This window comes from Setaria italica, chromosome IX, assembly GCF_000263155.2.
Source record: "Setaria italica strain Yugu1 chromosome IX, Setaria_italica_v2.0, whole genome shotgun sequence".
In the NCBI taxonomy this organism is placed as follows: domain Eukaryota; kingdom Viridiplantae; phylum Streptophyta; class Magnoliopsida; order Poales; family Poaceae; genus Setaria; species Setaria italica.
The window spans coordinates 54,495,965-54,519,373 of NC_028458.1; the positions used below are offsets into that span (position 1 = coordinate 54,495,965).

A 23,409-nucleotide genomic window follows, 5' to 3' on the forward strand; every position below is an offset into this window, starting at 1 on the left:
GGGAGGAGCCGCGCGGGTCTCCACCAAGGGGCGTTGGGCTTTGGTTGCCGGCCGCGAGGCTCGGGCCGGCGCGGGGCTTCGGCCAGCGGCGGGGGGCGCTGGCGGCCGGCCGGGGGGCGCAGGCCGGCGGCGGGGAGGGGGCGCGGGCCGGCGGCGGGGAGGGCAGGGGCCGGCGGCGGGGAGGGGGCGCAGGCCGGCAGCCGGCGGTGGGGAGAGCAGGGGCCGGCGGCCGGGCAGGAGGATGAGCAGGAGCGGACCGTGAGGGAGGAAGAAGAAGATAAGGAAAAAAAGAGAGGCTGACAGGTGGGCCCCGCAGCTGACAGGTGGGGCCCACAACTAACGGTGTTAAAAAGACATCCACCCAACCCTCTCAATCTCTCCAACCAAACAAAAGACTGGGTTGGCTCCAACCCACTCATCCAAACACGGGATGGGTCGGCTCCAACCCATAAAAGTGGGTCGGCTCCAACCCAACCCACATCATCCCAAAACCAAACACACCCTAACTTCCATCCACTTGGCTGCTTGGAATGGATGAAGCAGCCAGGCAGCGCCCACGCCGTCACGCGGCGCCTCTGATATATAAGGCCTTGTTTAGTTAGGGAATTTGGGAGGTGCCAAATTACTGTTACAGCACTGTAGCACACTGTAGCGTTTCGTTTGTATTTGTGAATTATTGTCCAAATATTGACTAATTAGGCTCAAAAGATTCGTCTCGCAAAGTACAACAAAACTGTGCAATTAGTTTTTAATTTCATCTACATTTAGTACTCCATGCATGTACCGCAAGTTTGATGTGATGGAGAATCTTCTTTTTGCATAGTGTCAAAGTTGGGAGTTGGGAGTAACTAAACATGGCCTAAATCCCAGTGGCCGCCAAGCTCCCTCTGCTGCATGCACGAACAGTGCAAGGTGCTGCGCTTTTGTTGGCTTCCACTTCACGAGCGGGCATCTCCAGCTCGGCGCGCACGATACGGCCACGCCACACGTACTCGGGGGACCAGGCGGGCCTACCTAGCTATCTATCTCGTCGCCCTAGATAATAATCTTGTTAGCCAAATCTTGGCTAACTTTACTCATATCTCTGACTCTGAAGACATTAGCCGTAACCAGGCACACCCGAATTCGTCTGACCATGAACACACGGCCGATACATTCGACACGCCAACAGTCAACGACACACCACGCCATAAAGCCGGGGAACATCGCTCAAGAAACCCACGATATCAGCTGTCCACGGCGAGAGCATGGTTCCACGGCTACGGACAAAGCGTATCACATATGGAGTGAAGCAAACACCGATTAATCTTCTAAGCTAACGCAGCAGCAGAAGCGAACGAGATGACGGACGAGCTCATGAGCAACCCCCGGCGAGTGTCGGCCGGAGCGTACCAACAAACCATCCCCTGTTCTCGTAATCCTGGCCAACCAAACCAACCAACCCCGGTTGCCGAGACTAACAATAACGATGGTCTCAGCTCAGTAGGCCTTCCTGACGAACACGATTCCTCCGTGGAATTCTGCACGGCGCCCTACGCCTGCATCCAAAGGCGGCAGGCACGTCACGGGTCTCTGGATCCGCAGCGATGCGGACAAGAGGCGCCGTCGCAGCTGGTTCTGCGCGGATGCAGAGATCGGATCCATTTCATCTAATCCTGTGTGCTGTGTGGCAGCGGGCCAGCGAACAAATGGTTGCGCCGTACGAACTGATCTGGAGGAGTTCAGCCGTTCAGCATTCGGCCGCGCGCTCGGGGCACGAACGAATTGGTCCTAGTAGAATTAGATGCGTAGCGTAGCACATCTGGGATGTGGGAATTTCTCGGGTGCTGGAGTATTAGCGCGTTTCAGAATCTGCTCGGCAGGACTGCAGGAGCGTATGCGTGCTCTCTGCTGCTCTATGATTTGGCGTCGTGCGTCATATGCTTGTGTAAACATACCTTGCAAGCTCAAAAAACGAAGCCCAGACCACGTCGTGCCAAGTTGTTTTTTTAAATCCGTTAGAATAAGAAAGTAGCAGATTTGATTCTCTTGTCGCGTGTGGAACCAAATTGCTGAATAACTAGAGCAGTTTTAACGAGAGCCGTGAAAATGAAGCACCCAAGTTTTTTTATGTTGGTTCTTGTCTGAACACGCTGCATATCATGAGAACGATCACAGATCACTGACGATAAGAGTTGGATGGAGTTCAATCTGTCTCAATGCTTCTATGGTTTTGAACACACACTAAGCTGGCATAGAGTACACACCAAGCATGAACCTTGAGAGGGCTTTATATAGAAGAAATTTTTGTTTGAAAAGCTATATAGGAGAGATTTAGGCAATGGGTTTGATTACCGCATGTCAATCCAACTTGGTCACTCGGCAGGACAGCGAACGTAAGGCGTAACACAACATAACTATACACGCCATATACGTTTGATGTTTGGCAAGCCCTACAATAAGCTGCACTCAAAAACATGCCCCAGCAGAGTGTAGAACACGAATGTGTGAGCAGGCATACAACAAAGTTGCTACGATCGACTGCGCAGCCCGCAGCACGACAGCCTACGGACCGATATCAGCGCAGTGATGTCTGGCCTGCGAGATGGAGCAACGCCTGCTTGTGGTAGGCGGTGCGGATCTTCTTGTACTTCTGCACAAAGGTAGGCAGGTCGATGTCCTTCTCGAGGAACTTTTGGTGCAGCTCCTCAGACTCCTCGTCCAACTTTGCCATCGATGCTGAGAGCAAACAACAATGTGATGAGTATACGACAAATAACATCTTGTATAGTTCCTGGAAGTAACATGATCCTAGATTGAAAATAGATGTACCGTCCAATGAACATTATAATCAATTATTACACCAGAAAGTAACCAAACTAAGATACAAGTATGCGACTGACAAGGATGACAGTGACTGCAGATGCTATCGTACAAAGTGCTTACTTTGGAGCTTGTCGAGCAGTGCAGCAGGGGAATAGGACCTCATAATATCGTCCTTTTGCCTCTCCAAATCAGTCAGCCTGTCTTGTGCAGCAGCCAGTTCTGTGGTTCTTATTATTGTGCACTGTACAAATCATGAATGCAACTTTAATGTCAGCAAAGAGATGTTCGAGTGCTGAAAACGTAAGAACAAAACTAGTAGAAGGCTTCACAGTAACAGTTATGAACTATTTCTGTATCATGGTATTAATCAAATTCAAACCATCCATGATGATTCGTTCTAATAATGAATAGCATGGTTACAGTGTAAGCCATTTTCCTTCATGAGATGTAGCTTTAAGTGCTGCACCTGATTCCGGAGCTCCAAAATTCGCTGCTCCTTTTCTAAATTTTCCCCTGTAGTTTACAATTCAAAGAGGAAGTAATAATAAGTTACATGTATCTCATTTGAAGCTCAGCAAATCAATAAGTACTTTTGAAACACCATTTTTCTATGAAACCAATTGAAATACCATTATTATATAAAGAGAATTTATAACTTACTTGCAAGTTGCAATGTCTCCTTTCTAAGCTCATCACGCACCTGAACATTAAGAAAGAACACCAGGTCAGGAAATATACAGGACTCTTCAGGAATTTCCTGTGTGGGTACGCCAGATATAAGGCATTGGATAAAACAATCATAGATAAACAACAGTCAACACCACAATATAAACACTTGCAGAACAACCACCAACACATTGATGAGAAGGCAGAGGAAAAACATAAGGTGTTAGAACACTTGGAGCACCTAGGAGATACAGACTGTAAAGATAAAACGATGAAAAAAAAAGAGCACAACAGTTTGCAACTCTGACTAGTTTAACTAATCAGGAAGATTTGAAAACTATTTTCTATAACCAGTGTAGTGTGGATAACCAATAAAAATGAGGGTAATCACTCTTAGCAACCTCACTAGTTGGTGGAACCACTGAGCAAAAGAGCATCCAAAAATTGCATTATATCCAGAACGGATCTCAACATAAAAAGAAGTGGCACATGCAACAGAGCTTACGTTGTTCTGGGTTTTCACTTGATCAAGTGAATTAAAGAATGCATTGTATGCCTCTTTGTCTTTCAATAGCCGCTGTAACTCCTCGATACTGCACAAAAGGATTTGATAAGAAGGATAGCAAGACAAGGTTGTAGACTCCAGTCAAATAATGCATCATGAGCAAAATTGAATATTGTGGAAATAAACACATTTTCAGCATATAATTCAGGAACACAGCACAACAAATCAACAATGCATAAACAGTCCTTCCAAAATTCTAAAGCATTTATCAACTAGTTCTCCATCTTACACCAATTGTCATGTGTTAGAGAGGCAGTTTCATATTTATCCCCCCCCCCCCCCCCCCCTTCAAATCAGCCAACAAGCTGCCTGACTCTGGTCATTTAGCCTTGCCTAAACATGTATCAACGTATTCAAGGATTTTTCAGTCTTGCACCGATCCATAAAAAAATCAAAATAGGCAAAATGTTAAGGTCTCAAAATTAGAGCAGTCGCATAGCATAGATCTGGAGTTCTGGACACAGTTTTGCTAAATCTCCCAGTTTGGGAATAATCCTAAAAACATACAATTTGTAGCAAAGGGTAACAAAGTATTTCTATTGCAATCCATAGTGTAAGGTACGAGAAAGTCTTGTATGCAAGAAAGATAGAAGTAAACCATGAACGAAAATGAGGCTATTTGCTAACCTCTTATCCTTCAAACGAGCAATTATTCCTGCAGCCTCAGCAGGAGATGGTTGCCCACGGGATGAAGGCTGAGGATGATCTGAAGCTCTTTGATGTGGGGTAGCACTAGAAGAGGTAGGTGTGGATGGACGTGAAGACGAGCCTGCCACCGAGGGAGGGTACCAGGATTGGGTAGGGATATCCTGGAAATTTGGATCCGTTTGCTGCTGCTGAGAGCTGCTATAGGCACATTCAGCAGAGCCAATGACCGTAAGCACGAGAAGCAAAACATTCAGGCAGTAAGCAAGATAAGCAAAATTTCAGAACTGCTTAACACATATTTCATACAAGCTATCCTAAATCATTCAGTACAACTGTATAAGATGCATCCCCACAAAATGACACACATAGCAATTAGGTGAATCCTCTTTGGTTAACAAATAAACTTTTGAGTAAAACAGCACAGAATTTCATAACTTCTTAAATGTCTGTGGGTTGTACAGAACAAAACTAAAAACTAGGTACCAAAGTATTGCAACCAGACAACTCATTTTTAAACTAAGAGGTTCTAAATAAAACAGGAAACCAAATGTGTACATGAACATGTCAAACCTAGCTAATTTTGACAGATAAACGAGAAGCCAGGGCTCATAAAGCATAAAGTGAGAGAAACATACCCGAAGAGAGGAATTCTCCAGCTCATTGTATAGAGAAATCTGCACTGATAGAGAGAAGGTTACATGGCAATCATTAAACTGATCAGTGATGCGATCTGAAATGTTTGAACCCTTATAATTTGGGTTACATCAAAGTGAATGTCTAAATAGATTCTGATGCAAATAACATAACAGTAGTATTCAGCACTTATTTCATCGTAAAAAAACAGTCATTTCATTTCATATCTAGCACGCTGAATTTTGTCCATTATAATTTATAGGTAATGCCATGATTGCTAGCAGATACAGACATCTTCTCTGGAGGCCATCACTTATACCATCAATTGCCTAGATGTGCTATACTAGACAGGTGAGTTCATTCCAGATGCCATGTGCGGCAGTGGTAACTTTCTACTATCATGTATTAGCATTACAAATATTACAAAAATAACATGGCCAATCCAGTCAAATCGTCAAAAAAGGAGACGAAGCGTGCATGATCCTGAGCATAAGTTGGGGCAGGGGCGGACTTAACGAAGGGCCACTGAGGTTCAGCTGAACATCCTTTTTTTTTTCCAACATAAACTCCACCCACGCCTGGATATATTAATCTTACCCACTGCGAACCTAATTGCACGATGGATGGGTGGATCGGATTTCTAGCGAAGGATGGAGCATGCGAACCCGCGACTCATGGGAAGGATCACATACCAAATCAATCCACGTCCGGATGGATCTCCAGTCAAGTCCACTAGACAGAGGGAGAAGGGCGGGCGGCGGCGGCAGTCGGCGGGGGATCCGGCAGAGGGAGCAAGGGAGGGGTCGGGTGCGCGGGGTTGGGATTCTAGGTTTAGAAGGGCTCGATTGATGCGTGCGCCCCGGCAAGGGAGAGAAGGCGTGCCAACACAGACGAGAAGAAGAAGGGGAAGGGTTGATTACCTCGCCGCAGCGCGTAGAGGAGGTCCTTTGCCTTGCGCCCGCGGTGGTTGCTTCGCGACGGAGGAACTGCGGAGGTGGGGCAGGCGGACCAGACAGACGACGGGGAGAAGAGTCGAAGCCGGCGGTTGAGCAGACAGGCTGCATAACGAGCCGGCTCGGCTCAGTCTGGCTCGTTAGGGCTCGGCTCGTTATCTCGACGATGTAAAAGTCCAGCTCGGCTCGGCTCGTTACAGGCTCGCGAGCTTTTATGGTAGAAAACACCGTGTAGTATCAAGAACAGACATCGTATAAAAAAACATAATCGAGCACAATCAGAGCGTATTAGACTAGGAATCCCCCAAATCTGACCCTCATTGAGCTAACAATCGTACACAAAATAGCCCAGGTGACCTATAACAGACCCAAAATCAAATCCAAGCAGGTAAGAGAACAATGGAAGCACGGAAGCATACCACAACTCAATCAGACAAAAAATCGAATCCAAGCGGCCAAGGGAGTTGGCGGCTTGCACGTCGATGGAACAGCTAGAGGCGACCGTCAGTGAAAAAGTGCGACCGCGTGAGCTATCTGCACTGCTATTTTTTCCATTCATTCATTCCTGCCGCCGCCGGGCTTCACCTCGGTCTTCAGAAGAACACTTGGGCTTTTGTTGGGCCTGACGTTTGGTAAATTCCAATCTTTTCTCTAGCGTGTGTGTGCGTCCTCCCTCTCAGAACGAGCTATAACTTCAGCTTGGCTCCTTACAAAAATCAATGCAGCCATGCCTGCCAAGCAAGCTAACGAGCTGTGAAGATTTCGAGCAGACAGACCATACAACCGGGGAGAAAGGTCCACGCGGTTGAGCGCTTACTCCTACAGTCCTTTGCTGCCCGAATGCGTATACGGGCCGGCTGAGAAGAAAAGGCCCACACTCTCGTCTGAGCCGTACACGTAGCTGGCAGATACTCCGTACGTTATGATGTTGTCGGGAAATGGGTCTTTTCTGACGTATCTCAAGATCCGAGAAATACTTGAAATTGATGAGCATAGCTTCTACCACTTAAAAATAGTATCATTATATTTATTTGTAAGAAAATATAAAAATATGATCAATCACACCGAGTCCACTATTTGGACCCACGTGAATAAGTTCTTTCTACCATAAGAAATCTAATTAATTGAGAGTATATGTACCAATATAAGAGTGCATAAGGGGAAACATAACATTAGCGCATCGTCAGCACCTATACAGAAACACTCCCCTTGGATGGAAGCATCTTCTTAGTTGGTGCTTTAGTTGCTTTCACGTTCTGATTTTTGTAGCAACGAGTGCAAATAGTAAGTCCATTGACAATGATACACAGTCTCTAACATGACACTTTGATTGATATCTATATGAAATATTATTTCGAAAATAAAAGAAGGCCTGAAACGATTCCTTTTTCTAAAAAAATGTAATACGTTTCATGATGAAGTTATTAACATCAAAGTATCAAAAGTTGTATTAATGATCAAAACTAAAAATATTTAATCAAGCACAAATATAAATATACTTATATTCAAAAGCGGAAGTAGTATTAATCGTTGTAGCTCATCAAGCATCAAAGTGACATTTCGTGCACTCAAAAATTCAGGATGATCTTAAAGTCATTTCTATGGGAGTTTTATTTTCATTAAATAGAGTGTGGTGACAGCATTTTTTATGATTTAGTGAATGGAGCGATTGAATAAATTTCATTTAGATGAAACTATGCGTGCGCTATTTTCAACATAGCCTGTCTCCGGCATGTATGGCTATGAACAATAAAAATAAAAATCATTTATTACATGGCGCTATATATTTCAACCATCCACTCAATGCCACTCTTCAAATACAAATATGAATCTCCAAATGGCCTAACTAGCTTGTAGCCTTTAGTGCCGTATATCAAATATATGTTTTCCAAGCTCGCATGTATATCACACTGTTTTTTCAAGAAATTGTACAGATCATTAATGAATATTCAAATTGAACTGGCGCTGCCGATGGGCGGACATCGCGTTGGGCACTACTGAAAAACTCGGCATTCGTCCTGAGGTTTAGTACCGGTTGATTTTGACTCGGTACTAATGTTCAACATTAGTACCGAGTCTAACGGCTAGTTCCCCAGGAGCCCCCCGTAACCCCCTTTAGTATCAGGTGGAGGTTTCAACCGGTACTAAAGGTTGCACATTAGTACCGATTGAAGCCTCCAACCTGTACTAATGTGCCTGAGGGCCTTTAGTACATGGTGGAGACTTCAACCATTACTAAAGTGCAACCTTTAGTACCGGGTGAAGCCTTCACCCGGTACTAACTTCCATCCTATAAATCAGGCATCTTCTTCCTTCACTCGAGCCATTTCCTCTAGCTCGGGCTTCATCCATTGATGGTAAAATAGCGGAGGTGCTGTCGGATTTTTGACTATTTCGTGGGGATTTCACTCATTCAAGTGTTCTAAAGGTTAGAAACTCCATCCTCCCTTGATACATGGTTAGCATACTAAGTTTTATGCTTTAGAGCTAGAGTAATTTGTGATTTTTAGAAGAAAGTAAAATGGAGAAATTTTTCATTTATATGCATGTGTTATATATGTTTGAGATACAATTTTTTGGATGCTATTTTTTGTATTAGTCAAAGAAACTGATCAATACAAGGTTAGAGGAATAATTTCATAGTTTAGTCCTTTACAAATATGAGCTAAAGGGGGAAAATATTTTTTTTTTTCATATTTTGGTCATTTGCAAATGTGAGCGAGATGAACTGTGGTACATAGAGATAATAAGATTAAATAGAGGTACGTATTTAGTCATTTTTAGAATAAGCTACAATGGAGAAATTTTTCATTCATATGTTATGTTTGAGCTAAATAAATTGTGAGGAAAAAATATAATTTGTTCATAGTTTAGTCATTTGCAAATATGACCTAAATAAATTGTGGTACATAGAGATGGCTACTGCTGCCGGAGGTAGTGGTGATGGTGGGGGCGATCGTCGTTCCTCTCGTGGCAAGGGGAGAACCATAGTTAGCCCTCATGACAAGCCAAAGGAAATGAGCACATGGGAGAGAGCAATGCTTCATTATTTGGAAAGATATCATGAAAATGTTGTTGCGGCGGGTCAGCAACCTCCTTTTGGTGGTCGTTATGCTCCACCGCCAGTCCCGGGGGTTTCAAGTCCACCGAGTACTACCATCGCAGGAGGCACAAATAAACCATAGGATGAGGCTGGATCAGCTAAACATTCGTCTTCACCGCCCAAGGATGCTTAAAGTCCTCCTGGACAGTACTCAGTGGATGGTTTGTCGTAGTGTATCATGTTATTTGGGTCGGAACTTTAAATTTATGTATTTCTATATAAACTTTCAGCAACATTTGAGTTTGTCGTTGTGTATCATGTTGTTTGGGTCTCAACTTTAAATTTGTGTATTTCTATCTAAACTTTCAGCAACATTTGAGTTTGTTATAGTGTATCATGTTATTTGGGTCTGAACTTTAAATTTGTATATTTCTATCTAAACTTTCAGCAACATTTGAGTTCTATGAGATTTGTATGATGTTTGTTATGCTTCATAATTATATGCATGATCAGAAAATTTTTGGTTTGTTAGTACTTTGTAGATGAATCGACAATGAATGTACAACGCAGACAAACGCTCCATGGAGTACATTAATGGCATGCGTGGTTTTCTCGATCTGGCAGAATCCAACAAGCCGCCGTCCGATTTCATTTGTTGTCCATGTAAAAATTGCATATATGAAAAGGATTACTGAGCCAGAAAGTCTATTCACGCCACATATACAATTCTGGATTCATGCCTAACTATTTTGTTTGGACCAAGCATGGAGAAAGAGGAGTTATGATGGAAGATGATGAAAAAGAAGATAACGACAACATTCCTGACTAGACTCAAGGAGGTAACTTTGTACATGCTCCAATAGGCGAAACTGAAGAAGAGATGAGCGAGGCAGAAGGTTCTATCGATGATCTAGGTCTGGTGTTGCGAGATGCAAAGGAAAACTGAGAGAATGTGAAGGAGTCAAAAAAGTTTGAGCATATGTTAGATGATCATAAGAAATTGTTGTAGCCAGATTGCAAACAGGGACATAAAAAGTTGGGTACCACACTAAAAATGCTGCAATGGAAGACAAAAAATGGAATTTCTGACTAGGGTTTTGATGAGTTAACAAAAATCATAAAGAACATGCTTCCCGAGGGGAACGAATTGCCATCCTCAACGTACGAAGCGAAAAATGTTGTTTGCCCTCTGGTTTTGAAGATACAAAAGATACATACATATCCTAATGACTGTATCATCTATTGCGGTGAGGAATACGGGAAATTGGAGGCTTGTCCTGTGTGCGAAGCACTGCATTATAAGATCAGGCGAGATGACCCAAGTGATGTTGAGGGGTAGTCCAGCAAGAAGAAAGCTTCTGCGAAGGTAATGTGGTATTTTCCTGTAGTGCTTCAAGCGTATGTCCAGAAACAAGGCACATGCAACATTGATGCTTTGGCATAAAGAATAACGTAAGCAAGATGAAATGATCAGACACCCCGCTGATGGGTCCCAGCGGAGAACAGTTGACAGAGAATTTTCCAAGTTTGAAAAGGATGCAAGGAACATAAGGTTTGTGTTAAGTACGAATGGATTCAATCCATTCGGTGAGTTCAGTAGTGGTCATAACACTTGGTTTGTGACTTTATGTATGTTTAACCTTCCGTCCTGAATGTGCATGAAGTGAAAGTTCATTATGATGTCGGTAATTATCCAAGATTCAAAACGACGTGGTAACGACATTGATGTTTACCTAAAACTGTTAGTTGATGAACTTTTATTATTATGGAAGGAAGAAGGTGCACGTGTGTGGGATGAGGACAAAAAGGAGACTTTTAATTTATGAGCATTGTTGTTCGTAACCATCAATGATTTGCTGGCGCTTGGTAATCAGTCCGAATAGACAAATAAGGGATATCGAGCCTACACGCACTGTTTATATGATACTTGCAACATGTATTTGAAACACTGTCGGAATGTCCTGTATATGGGCTAACGTTGATTTCTTCCTGCTAAGCACCCGTTAAGAAAGAAAGGAAAGCATTTTGAAGGGGAGGAAGAAAAACGTACTAAGCCCGTTCACCGTAATGGTAAACGTGTATTTTCTATGATAAAGGATACGAGGGTAGTCTTTAGCAAGGGCTCTGGTAGCCAACCTGTTCCAAACGACGAGGATGGACATGCACCCATGTGGAAGAAGAAGTCTATATTTTGGGAGCTACTTTATTGGGATGTCCTTGAGGTTCGTAATGCAATCGATGTGATGCACCTAACGAAAAATCTTTGCGTGAACGTGCTTGGCTTCCTGGGTACATATGGAAAGGAAAAGGATACAATTGAAGCACGTTGGGATATGAAATGTGTGAAACAACGAGATGGTCTACATCCAAAAAAGAAAGATAATGGACATTACTTGCATCCTGCTAGTTACACTCTCAGCTAGGAAGAGAAAGAAAATATGTTTGAGTGCTTGAATAGTATCAAGGTCCCATCGGGCTACTCCTCGAATATACAGGGACTAATAAATATTAAAGAGAAGAAATTCATAAATCTAAAGGTCCATGACTGCCACATCTTGATGACACAATTGCTACCTATTGCACTGAGGGATATTCTACCAGAGAATGGAAGAATGGCAATCCGTGAAGCTATGTGCATTCCTCAATATGATTTCTCAAAAGGCAATCCATCCAAACAATCTACTAAAGCTGCAGAATGACATGGTGCAATACCTTGTCAGCTTTGAGATGATCTTTCCACCTTCCTTCTTTAATATCATAACCTACCTTCTAGTCCACCTCGTTGAAGAGATTTTTATTCTCGTTCCTGTATTTCTACACAATATGTTCCCTTTCAAAAGGTTTATGGTAGTTCTGAAAAATTATGTTCGTAATCGTACCTGTCCAGAAGGAAGCATCACAAAGGGATATAGAACACAGAAGATCATTGAGTTTTGTGTTGATTTTATTGACGACCTCAGTTTGATTGGAGTCACTGTATCACACCCTGACTAATTTTTGCATGGTTAAAATATTAAATATTTTGACTTTTTTAGCACTATTAAATATTAAATAATAAATTTACATACAATTAAATAAGGACAAGACTAAGTCATGGTAAACATGTTAATAACACGACATGCACTATTATTCTAAATTTTTGTATGGTCAAATATCTATTTTTTCAAATTTTAAAATTATCATAAGTATCATGACCATTATAACATATTACTAAATTAAAAGTAATAATTTTACTATATTTATATTTAAATGCATCTAATATTTTTATAGTGTATATCTAATCAACATCAAGCTAACAAATTGTTTTTGTAATTTTTGAATATTATTTGATTTACTATGAATAAATTAATATAATAGTAATTGTAAAAGAAAGAAAATAAAAAGATGTTTAGGCGGGAAGCCAAAATAGTGGGCTACAAAACCCTTTAGTACTGGGTGATAAAGACACTCGGTACTAAGGGGGGGGCAGTTTCACTTTGCGTGCTCTGCCGCTTTTAGTACCGGATGGGGATGACGCCCGGTACTAAAGGGGGATAAAAACCACATCCCCTTCCTCCCCGAACACTTAGCTGCGACGTCGCCCCCGTCTCCTCCGGATCCTCTGCCGCCGCCCACTTCGTCGCCGCGCGCGTCCTCCCCGCTGGCCACTTACTCCCTGATAACGCGCCTCCAACCTCCTTCCCGACCCGACCGCGCGCCGACGCCCCCGTCGCCACCAACCTCCGCCCTGACGATAACGGCGACGCTGCCCCTCACTTCTCCGCCGCATCCTCCCCGCCGGTCGCGTCCCCCCCGCCGTCTGCTCCTCCCCGACGATGCGCCGCCGGTGCCTGCCCCAACCACTCCGCCGCCGCCGCCATCCCCCAATTCGCCACCGCGGTCGTCCTCCTCCTCCACCTGTCGGCCGCGCATCCTCCCTAACCTAGCCGTCAGCGCCCGCCCCCAGCCCACTCCACTGCCGGTGCCTCTTCCGCCCCTTCACTAGCGCACGCGGCCTGCCGCGGGCTCGCTTCTTCTCTGCTGACATAAACTCGCGGTCAGCTGACGTCATTTTTTTCTTTTTCTTTTTCATTTCTGCAGTATATGAATTACCTAGAAATTGTAGGAAAATGTTGAATGAGCTAGAAAATATAGAAAAATTCTTGAATTACCTGGAAATTATAGAAAAATTGTTGGAAAAGCCTATTAATTGTAAATTGTACAACATGTCATGTTGAAAAATTCTGTTAATTGTTAGAAATGTCTAGAAATGAGTAAATATTACTTTGATACTATTATAAATTACTAAGAAATTTATGATGTTGTCATTTATTGTTACAAAATTCATCAAATAGTTCAAAATGTATAAATAGTTCAAAATGTAAAAAATTCAATATTTTTGTAGTCAATTATTGTTACAAAATGTATAAATATTAGTCATGCATTTTTTAGTCAATTTTTTTAACAAATTGTAATAAATATATAACTATTAATCATTCATTTTTAGTCATTTTTTGTAATTATATGTATAATTTATAGTGATTCTTATTATAATAGTCATTCTTTTTATTGTAACAAATTGTATAAGTGTTTCATTCTTTTTTAGTCATTTATTATTGTGAAAAATTGTATAAATGTTTAATTCTTTTTTAGTTATTCTTTTTATTATTGATGCCTACTATTTCTTAGAATAATTCTTTTTATATTAGTTCTAATTGTGTAGATCCATTGATCTAATATAATAACCTTTACTAATGACATATATTATGCACATGAAGGAAGAACTCATCGAGACGGAAAAAATCAGGGCAATTCAAGAACAACTTAGTGGATTTCTTTTGGAGGAGGTAGTAAATCCAGTGGGAGAGTTCTATAATAATGGATCAAATCCGCATCACCATCTGGACCCGGGTTCAGAATAGTTGATCCAAAATGTTGAACTTGAAAAGTTGATGCAATGTAATATTATTGATATATGTGTATGCATAATATGTCTATGCATAATATTATCTCAAATATAATATTATAAATCAAATACAAATTTATATATATTAGCGTATTAGAGCAGTACATGTAAAGGAAACAAATATGAATTGCTAATATAGAATAAAGAAATAGAAAAGAAAATAAGAAAAGAAATAGAAAAGAAAAAAGAATTTAGTATCGGTTGGTCTCCCCAACCGATACTAAAGGACCCCTTTAGTACCGACTTAGCAATATCACTTGCACAATCAGTACTAAAGGAGGGTTTGGATCCGGCACTGAAGACGCTTTCCCAGCAGCGGGGTTTATAAAACAAATTCAAACAAAATCCGCTTCTTTCAAGAAAGAGAGAACTGCCTCTCTTCGGGGGTGTTTGGATACCAGGGGTTAAAGTTTAGCCCTGTCACATCGAATGTTCAAATGCTAATTAGGAGGACTAAACATGAACTAATTATAAAATTAATTGCAGAACACCTAGGCTAATTCGCGAACGAATCTATTAAGCCTAATTAATCCATCATTAGCGAATGGTTACTGTAGCACCACATTGTCAAATCATGGACTAATTAGGCTTAATAGATTCGTCTCACGAATTAGAATCCATCTGTGTAATTAATTTTATAATTAAACTATATTTAATATTTTTAATTAGTATCTAAACATCCGATATGACAGGGTAAACTTTAGTCACCGAGCCAAACACCCCCTTCGTGTCTTCAAAAGAGGCAAACACCGGAGAGCCCCTAGGCCCTAGCCGGGTAGCTCGTGCTGGCTGCTGCCGCACATGGCACTACCCTATATGCCCATCGGTCCATCCGCGTCGCCGTTCTTCCCTACCAGTCCCAAGAAAAACACCCCAAAACAGTATCGTCGGAGGATCGTTAAAAAAGGATGCCGAGCACGAGCACGAGTCGTACCAGCCAGCCATCCAGCGCTCCAAAAGAGAAGAAGAGAGGAGAAAGAAAGAAAGAGATCAAAAGATGCAGAGGCGACGTACAGTAGCAGCGACACAGTGGAACGGATACGGTGACCTTTGGGTGTGTTTGGTACCGGGGACGGGACGGGACGGGGCGGGACGGTCCCAAATTTGATAGTGTTTGGTTCGGAGTCACGAGGGACGGGACGGTCCACAAATGGGAATATGCTCCCAAGATGCGGGATGACCCCGTCCGGCCAAAACGAGCGGACAGAGTCATCCCACTTCGGGCGCCGTCTGCTCCGTCCTTCTCCGTTCGCAAGACTGGCGCGGGGCTGCTTCGTCTCCGGCAGGACGGGGTCCTCCAGTGGCGCGGCCGGTGCCCAGGGTCGGCGGCCGGCAGGGACCTCCGACGGCGTGGCCTGGGACGAGCGGCCGCCGGAGCAAGCGGGTCCAGCCGGCGGGGCGAGCACCCCGGCGCCGCGGCCGGTGCCCACGGCCAGCAGGCCCCTCCGGCGGCGCATCCTGGGGCGAGCGGGTACCTCCGGCGGCGCGGCCTGGGGCGAGCGGGGGCGGCGCGGTTGGGACCTCCGGCGGGGGCGAGCGGGGGCGGCGCGGCCGGGGCGACAGGGACCTCCGGCGGGGGCGAGCGGGGGCGGCGCGGAGCTCCGGCGGGCGAGCAGGGGCCGTGCAGCCTGGGCCTTCGGGAGCTCTAGCGGGTTGGAGAAGATAAGGATGAGGAGAAAAAAAAAAGAAAAGAAGATGACATGTGGGCCCATATATGACATGTGGGTCCCACTAAACACATGTAGCTAACGGTGTTACCCGAGCCATCCGTCCCTCGTTTTCAATCCATCGTACCAAACAAAAAACTGGGATGAATTCATCCCTCTCAACCAAACATAAGACGGGATGATCCCATCCCAAAAAATAGGAACGGCACCGTCCCATCCCTTCTTGTCTCCAAACCAAACGCACCCTTTCAAAGCAGGCCAGCACGGCAAGCAACAGCAGCGGCAGTGGGGCGAGCTGACGCGCGGACCAATGGCGGAGCTGGGGTCACTCGCCCCTGACCACCTCGTGGCAGACACCTGGCTCCATCGGCCTGCGGTGCGGCACCACCACCATCCATGACCTGCCCTTTGCCATAAAAAGCTACTGCTCCTTCGTACGGCGCTGCGAGCTGCCCTACTGGCTAACCCCCCCCTACTCTACTCCTGCAGTGGCGCTGGCCGGCTACTAGGCTACTAGCGCTCCTGCTCCGCTGCTCCTGCCGCTGCGGCGCCAACGCGGCCGTCCTCATCCATCCTCTCTCTCTCTCTCGTCGCCATTGGCTAGTTTATGCGTCTGTTCCATAAATAGTAGCCAGTTGCTCACTGGTCCTTTGCGCAAAGAGGAGAGCTCCTAAAAGATACTCCTACCAGCGGCCGGCCTTGACTGCTCCCGGCCCCGACGCGCGCCGCAGATCTACACCTGTAAGCGTTTGCTGTGGCCGTGGCTTTCCCGGCCGGCCAGCAGCTAGGGTTCTCGTGAGCTGCTGCTGCTGCTGCTGCTGCTTGGTCTCTTTCCTAATCTTTACTCGGTGGAAATTAAACATGTGCGCTTCATCGTCACTTCTTCTTGTGCCAACAGCAGCGGCGGCGCCGGCCGGCCGGGTGGAGCGGATGGCGGGGAAGAGGGAGCGGATAGCGATACGGAGGATCGACAACCTGGCGGCGAGGCAGGTGACCTTCTCCAAGCGCCGCCGGGGGCTGTTCAAGAAGGCCGAGGAACTCTCCATCCTCTGCGATGCCGAGGTCGGGCTCGTCGTCTTCTCCGCCACCGGCAAGCTCTTCAACTTCGCCAGCTCCAGGTAGCCATACCGTCCATTATCTATGTGCAGACACCTGCCCCGGGCGCGCTCGCTGCAATTGTTCTTTCTCTGATGATTGATCCGCTTGGGACGACTCCGGATTTCCTTTCTTCCAGCTGGTCTAGGGCATAGATTGATTGAGCTGCATCTTGGTACTGAATGCCCTAATTTCCCCTCTGTATTTATTTCTTCTTTAATTTACCGTCTTAATTATTTAATCGATTAATTCCAGGCTTAGAAACCTGATTTCCCTGTTTCTTGAGATCGGGGATTCCTTTCTTCCAACTTGGGTATCCGTCTGAGCCACTGTCTCCTTTTTGGGACCAAGCTTGTGTACGGCTTACACATGTCGTTTTATTATCGATTCATATTTGATGGTCGATTTTGGAATGTATAATTCTTGCCGGCCGTTCTTAAATCGCTTGAGATGCCTCCAGATAGTAAGAATAGCTTTGGTTGAAGCTTTGCGCAATTCTTCCTTGTTTTTTCTAGATCAAATTAAAGGAGAAAGTTCTTGTTCGTTGAAGCAAAGTTTCTTTTGCCCTCTGTCAACAGCGACTTTGATTGTTCGTTTTTGGATCAACCATGTTTTGCGCTGTCTTTTTCTCCTTTTTGCTAAGATTTTCTTGTGCTTACTTGGAGGTCCTCACCTGTTCTACCTGGAAAATCTTTCTCTTGCAAAAAGGAAAAAAAACATTGTTCATTGATACACCAGTACATCTCTGTCTTGTTGCTGCCCGTCAGATCCAGATTTTTCTTTGATGCTGATATATAATAAGTGTTATGTTTTTTTTCTATGCACATACTGATAATTAGGTAATGCCAGCAATCTGCCCCAAAAATGGTGTTATATTCAAAGTTACGTTGACCATTTCATCGTATCTATTTTTTAATCCAGGTTTCATTTTCGTAGAAACGCTGTAAATGAATACACACCCACCCCTATGTATATCCCATTGTAAAATAGCCATAAATGCAAGCTCTCTTGCTGAGCTCGGAGACTCTAACCCGGATGAACAGATTGCATCATAAGAAACTTAATTAACAACTTTGTTATGCTCACTTTGCAAGTGTCATCTATTGATACGATGGGATAAGGATATTTTTCCTTATCTTGCGAAAATATATATCTAGGATATACTATTTGTCTCGACCATTTAAAAAAAAATCATCGATGTTCTTCCATTCAAACTTGAAATATGTGGAAGAGACTATAGACAGATGGAGAGCTTTCTTCTGGCAGTGTTACTAGTCAAAAAAATATATTCTCTTTGAGAAAAAGTGCATGTCACAGGTCTTCGTTCTGATCTGCAACTAAGGTCCTGTTTGGATACTGGGGTTAAACTTTAGCCCCTGTCACATCGGATGTTTGGATACTAAAGAGTATTAAATATAAGCTAATTACAAAACTAATTGCATAGATGGAGGCTAATTCGCGAGACGAATCTATTAAGCCTAATTAGTCCATGATTTGACAATGTGGTGCTACAGTAATCATTTGCTAATGATGGATTGATTAGGCTTAATAGATTCGTCTCGCGAATTAGCCCCGGGCTTCTGCAATTAGTTTTATAATTAGCTCATGTTTAGTCTTTCTAATTAGCATCCGAACATTCGATGTGACAAGGGCTAAACTTTAGCCCGAGGATCCAAACACGCCCTAAATCTTTCAGCCACCATTTGTACTGTTGCTTACTTGGATTTCCAAGTTTCTTCTATTGTTGTTCTAGCACGTTAACACTTTTGACTTCACCGGTCTGTGTTTCCACATTAACTCGGACATCCTACCTAGAAAATGCTTTCTAGCTACTAGTCAGAGCTATTTCCACATGTATTCCAGCCTACCATCCAGGAAATGCCATGGAACGTTCATGTGAGCTTCCTTGATTGAAATCATTTCAGCCCTAAAAAGGATAATAAAAAAATGATACCTCATTTTCTCCTTGCTTGTCAATGTAAGCTTGCAAGGTACATATAGTTTTAATTTTTAAGGTTAAATCTGTCCACATTTCTACATGAAAATAGAGAATAAGAGAAAGCTAGGACACATACGAACTTGGGCATGCTTGAAAATGTTTTGAATACAAGTTGCACGAAATTTATACAAAAAAGGCACAGGTGATTAATTATGGGCATTTACATACTCAATTCCAAACATCTTTGTCATTGACGAGGTTGGAAACATGTGTCTTCAATTGAGTTAAACATCCAATTTACATACAAAATGTAGTAAATGTCACTACATCAATATCTTGCCACTTTTCCCCATTATTTTAGGTCTAAAAAATATGGTAGTAAAATGATCTACTTCGGCTCCTGACTGAATAAATAATATATATAGTCTGTCCGCAAATCAGGCTGCAATGAGCCTTATAAGTGTCATAAGCATGACGGTTACTAAGACTAGTGTGTTATGAATATAATTGATCTTATGCAATGTTTAGAAAAAAACACTTAATTAACCCAAACTAGCTAGCAGGCAGAGATATACTGCTATAGTAGTAATATAGTTGCAAATTAAAGGGGGAAATTTTCCAGAAAAAGGGCCGCAGTGGTATATGTACTTACATTGTCCTATATAGCATTACACTGGAGTAGATAGTTAAAAGGGGGGGAAATTAGTACATCTATTTTTTATGTCAACATGCATAGATAGTTTGATAGTTTGGTCTAGTCTTTTCATGCATGGCACACAGTGTCTTTAGATCACTGTCACTAGTTGCCTGCGCATGACATGATTCATCGGGATGCTCGGGGTAAAAAGATCGGCCTATCCATGCATATTCGCATTGGATTTCGTTCCATGTTTGCTCGAACAGAGGGTGTGAAAATTAGCAATTACCATCGTCAGGAAGGTTAGCATTGCTGGCCCCGGCCGGGCGGTCTGGCGTGAAGATACAACGAACACATTTCATTTTTCGTCGTAACAGGGAGTTCACTGTATGTGTATGAGTTCCATCGTCAGCCAAACGTTTTATTTTAGGTATAAAGGTTGTTACAAGTTACAAGCACTCTAGGTTTACATGGATGTGTTTTATTTCTCAGGAAAAAGCATTAACCTTAGGATTCAGAAACATCAAATTTGTTAATAATGAAAATGCACATATCTGTTGACCCTTGCAGTTGCATAAAATTTAAGCAGGTCATTAATAATTATATTTTTTTAAACTTCGACATTCAAAACACGATTTGCCGTATGTCTTCTACCATGCACCTACTACATCATGAGGCTTCTTGCTGTCCTGTAAGTTGGACGAAGCAGGCCTGAGCCAAGTCCCCGGATCCATGCATGAAATATCGATGGTGACACAACAATATGATGCTCCTAGCATGCATGCCTTTGGCGTGTAGACCGATATCGCTTCCCAGAAGCACAGCTTTACTGAGACAATTCCTTTTATTTGTATAAGCATCTTGATAAAAAGTAGGTCAATACATTATTTAATCCTCACGATATATATGTGCAGTCTGATATGTTGTTCTGCCCCATTTTTCTGAAGCATGAAGCAGATCATCGATCGGTATGACTCCCATTCCAAGACGCTGCAGAAGTCAGAAGCGTCATCGAAGCTGCAGTCACATGTGAGCTAAGCTAAATTCATGCTGCAGTTGCCATCCGGCGTTTACTCCAAAATCCAAATCACAAGACAGACGCAATGGCTACCATTTTGGTATTAACAGCTTAATGTTTTTGTTGCATATGTTAACTAGGTGAATGACAGCACTTGTGTAAGGCTAAGGGAGGAGCTTGCCGAAGCAAGCCTTAAGCTCAGGTCAACATCTAGCCTACAATATAATCTACAGGAAGCTGCTAGTCTTCTTTTTTTGGGACAAAACCTTCCTGAAGTATACGTTAACGTTATTGCCTAAATTATGGTTCTCGACGTTAATTTCCTACTACAGGCAGATGAGAGGAGAGGAGCTCCAGAGGCTGAGCGTCCAACAGCTGCAGGAGTTAGAGAAGACCCTCGAATCCGGCCTCGGATCTGTACTCAAAATCAAGGTACCTGATACACACGTGCAGTGACAGCATGCATCAGACTGTACAGTAATGCAAACCGTAACCATTTTCTTCCATGTCAAAATTGTAGAGCCAAAAAATCCTCGACGAGATCAACGGTCTGGAAAGAAAGGCAAGCATAACTCTCTTTTCAAACTGCTTCAGTTAAATTTTATTTCAGAAATAAGATGCTTCAGTTTCCTCAGACCTAGGCTAGGCTGCAGCTTAATCAACTAGTATATGGCAAACTTCAGAGCAACACTTAGACATGCTACTAAAAGATGCCGCTGAAATCTTTTACATTATATTCAATCATATTCTGTATTTCTGTCTTCTGACAGCTTCACTTGCGTTGTTAAACAGAGAATGCAACTGATCGAGGAGAACTCAAGGCTAAAGGAGCAAGTAAACTCCTGTCCTCCTTTGCATGAGGTTTCCATTCCGCTCTGCATCTTTTCCAGTGACACCTCCGTTTAAGCCGCGGCGATCTGAAGCTGCAGGTGGCAAGGATGGAGATGCAGCTCGGTGCCGATTCAGAAGTTGTGTATGAGGAAGGGCAGTCATCTGAATCCGTGACCAACACATCCTATCCGCCGGCCGACACCGACGACGGCGGCTCCGATACATCGCTCAGGCTCGGGTGAGTTCAGATAAAGTTCTTGCCCGGCACGGCAGAATATGAAAGTACATGAAAAAAGTTGGTGACTTGTACGACAATGCACAAGGGAATAGCACTAACCATATGAATCTGCATACTGCAGGTTACCACTCTTCAGCTCGAAGTGATGGAGCAGAACTGTTCTGGACCAGAGTGACGCCGTCACGGCGATTACTTGCCCTCTCCATTGTGAATTCGGGAGCAGGATTCCTGGATTGAGAAGCGGCCAACGCGTCGCATCAAAATAAGTGGCATTATCTACTGCTGGATGATGTGTGTATTCTGAAAATGGCTAGCTTTTGTTATACATCATGTTAATAAACAACGGATTCCTTCTTGATGTTACCTGAAATCCATGTCTGTCCTCTGTTTTGACTACTCGTAATTCCCTGCACTCCTTGTTACCTTCAATACCTGCTTTTGTTGATCATCGTCTCAAGGTTCCTTTGGTAGAGCTCCAAAAACGGGAGCCGTATTTGGTGGAGCCGAGCCAAAAGGAGAAAAAGAGAAGGGCTTCTTGGGAGAAGCCAGTCGGAGCCGGAGCCCTTTTTACCCGCGGGAGGCGGAGCCAGTTCTTTTTGGCTCCGTCGGCTCCATCCCGCACGTCTAGCACAATCGTTACGTAAGTGCACCTCGAGTTGGTCAAAATTGCCACCCCACAAGCGCGTGCGGCTCCCGTCCGTTACATGCGCTTGCGCCTCCCTCTGTTGCACCTGCCCCATCTCCGCATCTTGCTCCCCTCCTCGCGTGCGCCTTGCCTCGAACCAGTACCAGCGGCGGCGCACGATGGCGAGGAGCAACGACGACGGCGGAGCGCGTTGTGGGCACCAGCGGCGGCGGAGCAGATGGGGTTGGAATGGACAGGCGGATTGGAGGAAGGATGAGGCGGCCGCGGGGATGATGGGAGGTGGGGGGCAGGCCGGCGGGGACGGAGACGGCCGGGAGGCGGGCAGCGGGGGTTGGGGTGTGCCGGCGGTGGGAGGCGGATAATGAAGGAAGAGAAAAGGACAGTGAAGGAAGTGAAAAGAAAGAAGGAAGAAAAGAAAAAAAAGAAAAGGAAAGGGTATTATGGGTATTTCACCTTATCTAACCATTTTAAACTACATGAAAGAGCCGTTTTGCCAAACGGTTTTCCAAAAGGAGGAGCCAAAGTCGAAGAAGCTACTCCACAAGAGAAGTCGGAGCCGGAGCCGTTTTCAAAGGAGCCGAAGCCCTGCCAAACTGGCCCTTGCTCCAGCCCTTGCAAATAACCTTCAGCACTTCTGATTTCACAAGATCACCAGGCGTCTGTCAGAGATTCCCTGAGGAAGAGGATTTGGATCATCCTTTTTTATGTGAATGTGTAACAGACACACAGGGAAATTTGCAGCAAAAAAGAGTGTTAGTTAGCGAAAGCTGCAAAGATATTAACTGAAGAGGGCAATTCTTAGCATCCGCAAAGGGAGCTTTCTGCCTAATCTGCACGTGCTACGTAAGCGCGCATATTTTGGCATTAACGAATGAGACGTCCACTAACACATGCATCAAGCATTCAGGCACCTCCCCTGCTTTATACAGGAACATACTTTCCATCATGTCTGCAGATGATAGTGAGGTGAGACATGACACTTTAGAATCTTTAGCTAGGGCCTGGAGGGAGGCCAATCATGTGGCGTATCGGCGATGAAAAGGCCAGGACAAGCTACTAATCATGTGGCGTATGTATGAG

At 44.1% G+C, this 23,409-nt stretch overlaps 2 protein-coding genes across 13 annotated transcripts; one reads left to right on the forward strand and one right to left on the reverse strand.

The window, feature by feature from the left end:
- Positions 1–2,248: 2,248 nt before the first annotated feature.
- Positions 2,249–6,330, reverse strand: LOC101759472 (vacuolar protein-sorting-associated protein 37 homolog 1). 8 transcript variants are annotated; one of them, XM_004985375.2, is made up of 8 exons: positions 6,238–6,330; positions 5,320–5,358; positions 4,664–4,879; positions 3,977–4,064; positions 3,466–3,505; positions 3,272–3,318; positions 2,926–3,046; positions 2,249–2,718 (listed from the first exon to the last, which is right to left on the reverse strand). In XM_004985375.2, the coding sequence occupies exons 2-8, from the start codon at positions 5,343–5,345 to the stop codon at positions 2,558–2,560; spliced, it is 699 nt and encodes a 232-aa protein (XP_004985432.1). In that variant the 5' UTR covers positions 5,346–5,358; positions 6,238–6,330; the 3' UTR covers positions 2,249–2,557. The 8 variants fall into 8 exon arrangements, with proteins under 8 accessions (XP_004985432.1, XP_004985429.1, XP_004985435.1 ...); XM_004985372.2 differs by having other exon boundaries at positions 4,664–4,882; XM_004985378.2 differs by having other exon boundaries at positions 5,320–5,363; positions 6,238–6,329.
- Positions 6,331–16,372: 10,042 nt separating this feature from the next.
- LOC101761485 (MADS-box transcription factor 47) lies at positions 16,373–22,086 on the forward strand. Of its 5 annotated transcripts, none has more exons than XM_004985379.3 (9): positions 16,373–16,750; positions 16,824–17,043; positions 20,544–20,625; positions 20,755–20,816; positions 20,947–21,046; positions 21,135–21,176; positions 21,407–21,448; positions 21,538–21,683; positions 21,805–22,086. In XM_004985379.3, the coding sequence occupies exons 2-9, from the start codon at positions 16,856–16,858 to the stop codon at positions 21,827–21,829; spliced, it is 687 nt and encodes a 228-aa protein (XP_004985436.1). In that variant the 5' UTR covers positions 16,373–16,750; positions 16,824–16,855; the 3' UTR covers positions 21,830–22,086. The 5 variants fall into 5 exon arrangements, with proteins under 5 accessions (XP_004985436.1, XP_004985438.1, XP_004985439.1 ...); XM_004985381.3 differs by having other exon boundaries at positions 16,827–17,043; XM_004985382.3 differs by having other exon boundaries at positions 16,373–16,666; positions 16,827–17,043.
- The last annotated feature ends 1,323 nt before the right edge of the window (positions 22,087–23,409 follow it).

Excerpts from the sequence above, each read along its gene's own strand:
- LOC101759472 (XM_004985372.2), bottom strand. The coding sequence starts at position 5,345 with ATGAGCTGGAGAATTCCTCTCTTCGG. Across the intron at positions 3,047-3,271 it reads TTTTGGAGCTCCGGAATCAG|TGCACAATAATAAGAACCAC; the intron begins GTGCAGCACTTA and ends TGATTTGTACAG. Across the intron at positions 2,719-2,925 it reads ACTGCTCGACAAGCTCCAAA|CATCGATGGCAAAGTTGGAC; the intron begins GTAAGCACTTTG and ends GTTTGCTCTCAG.
- LOC101761485 (XM_004985379.3), top strand. The coding sequence starts at position 16,856 with ATGGCGGGGAAGAGGGAGCGGATAGCGATACGGAGGATCGACAACCTG. Across the intron at positions 20,626-20,754 it reads CATCGAAGCTGCAGTCACAT|GTGAATGACAGCACTTGTGT; the intron begins GTGAGCTAAGCT and ends TATGTTAACTAG. Across the intron at positions 21,177-21,406 it reads TCAACGGTCTGGAAAGAAAG|AGAATGCAACTGATCGAGGA; the intron begins GCAAGCATAACT and ends GTTGTTAAACAG.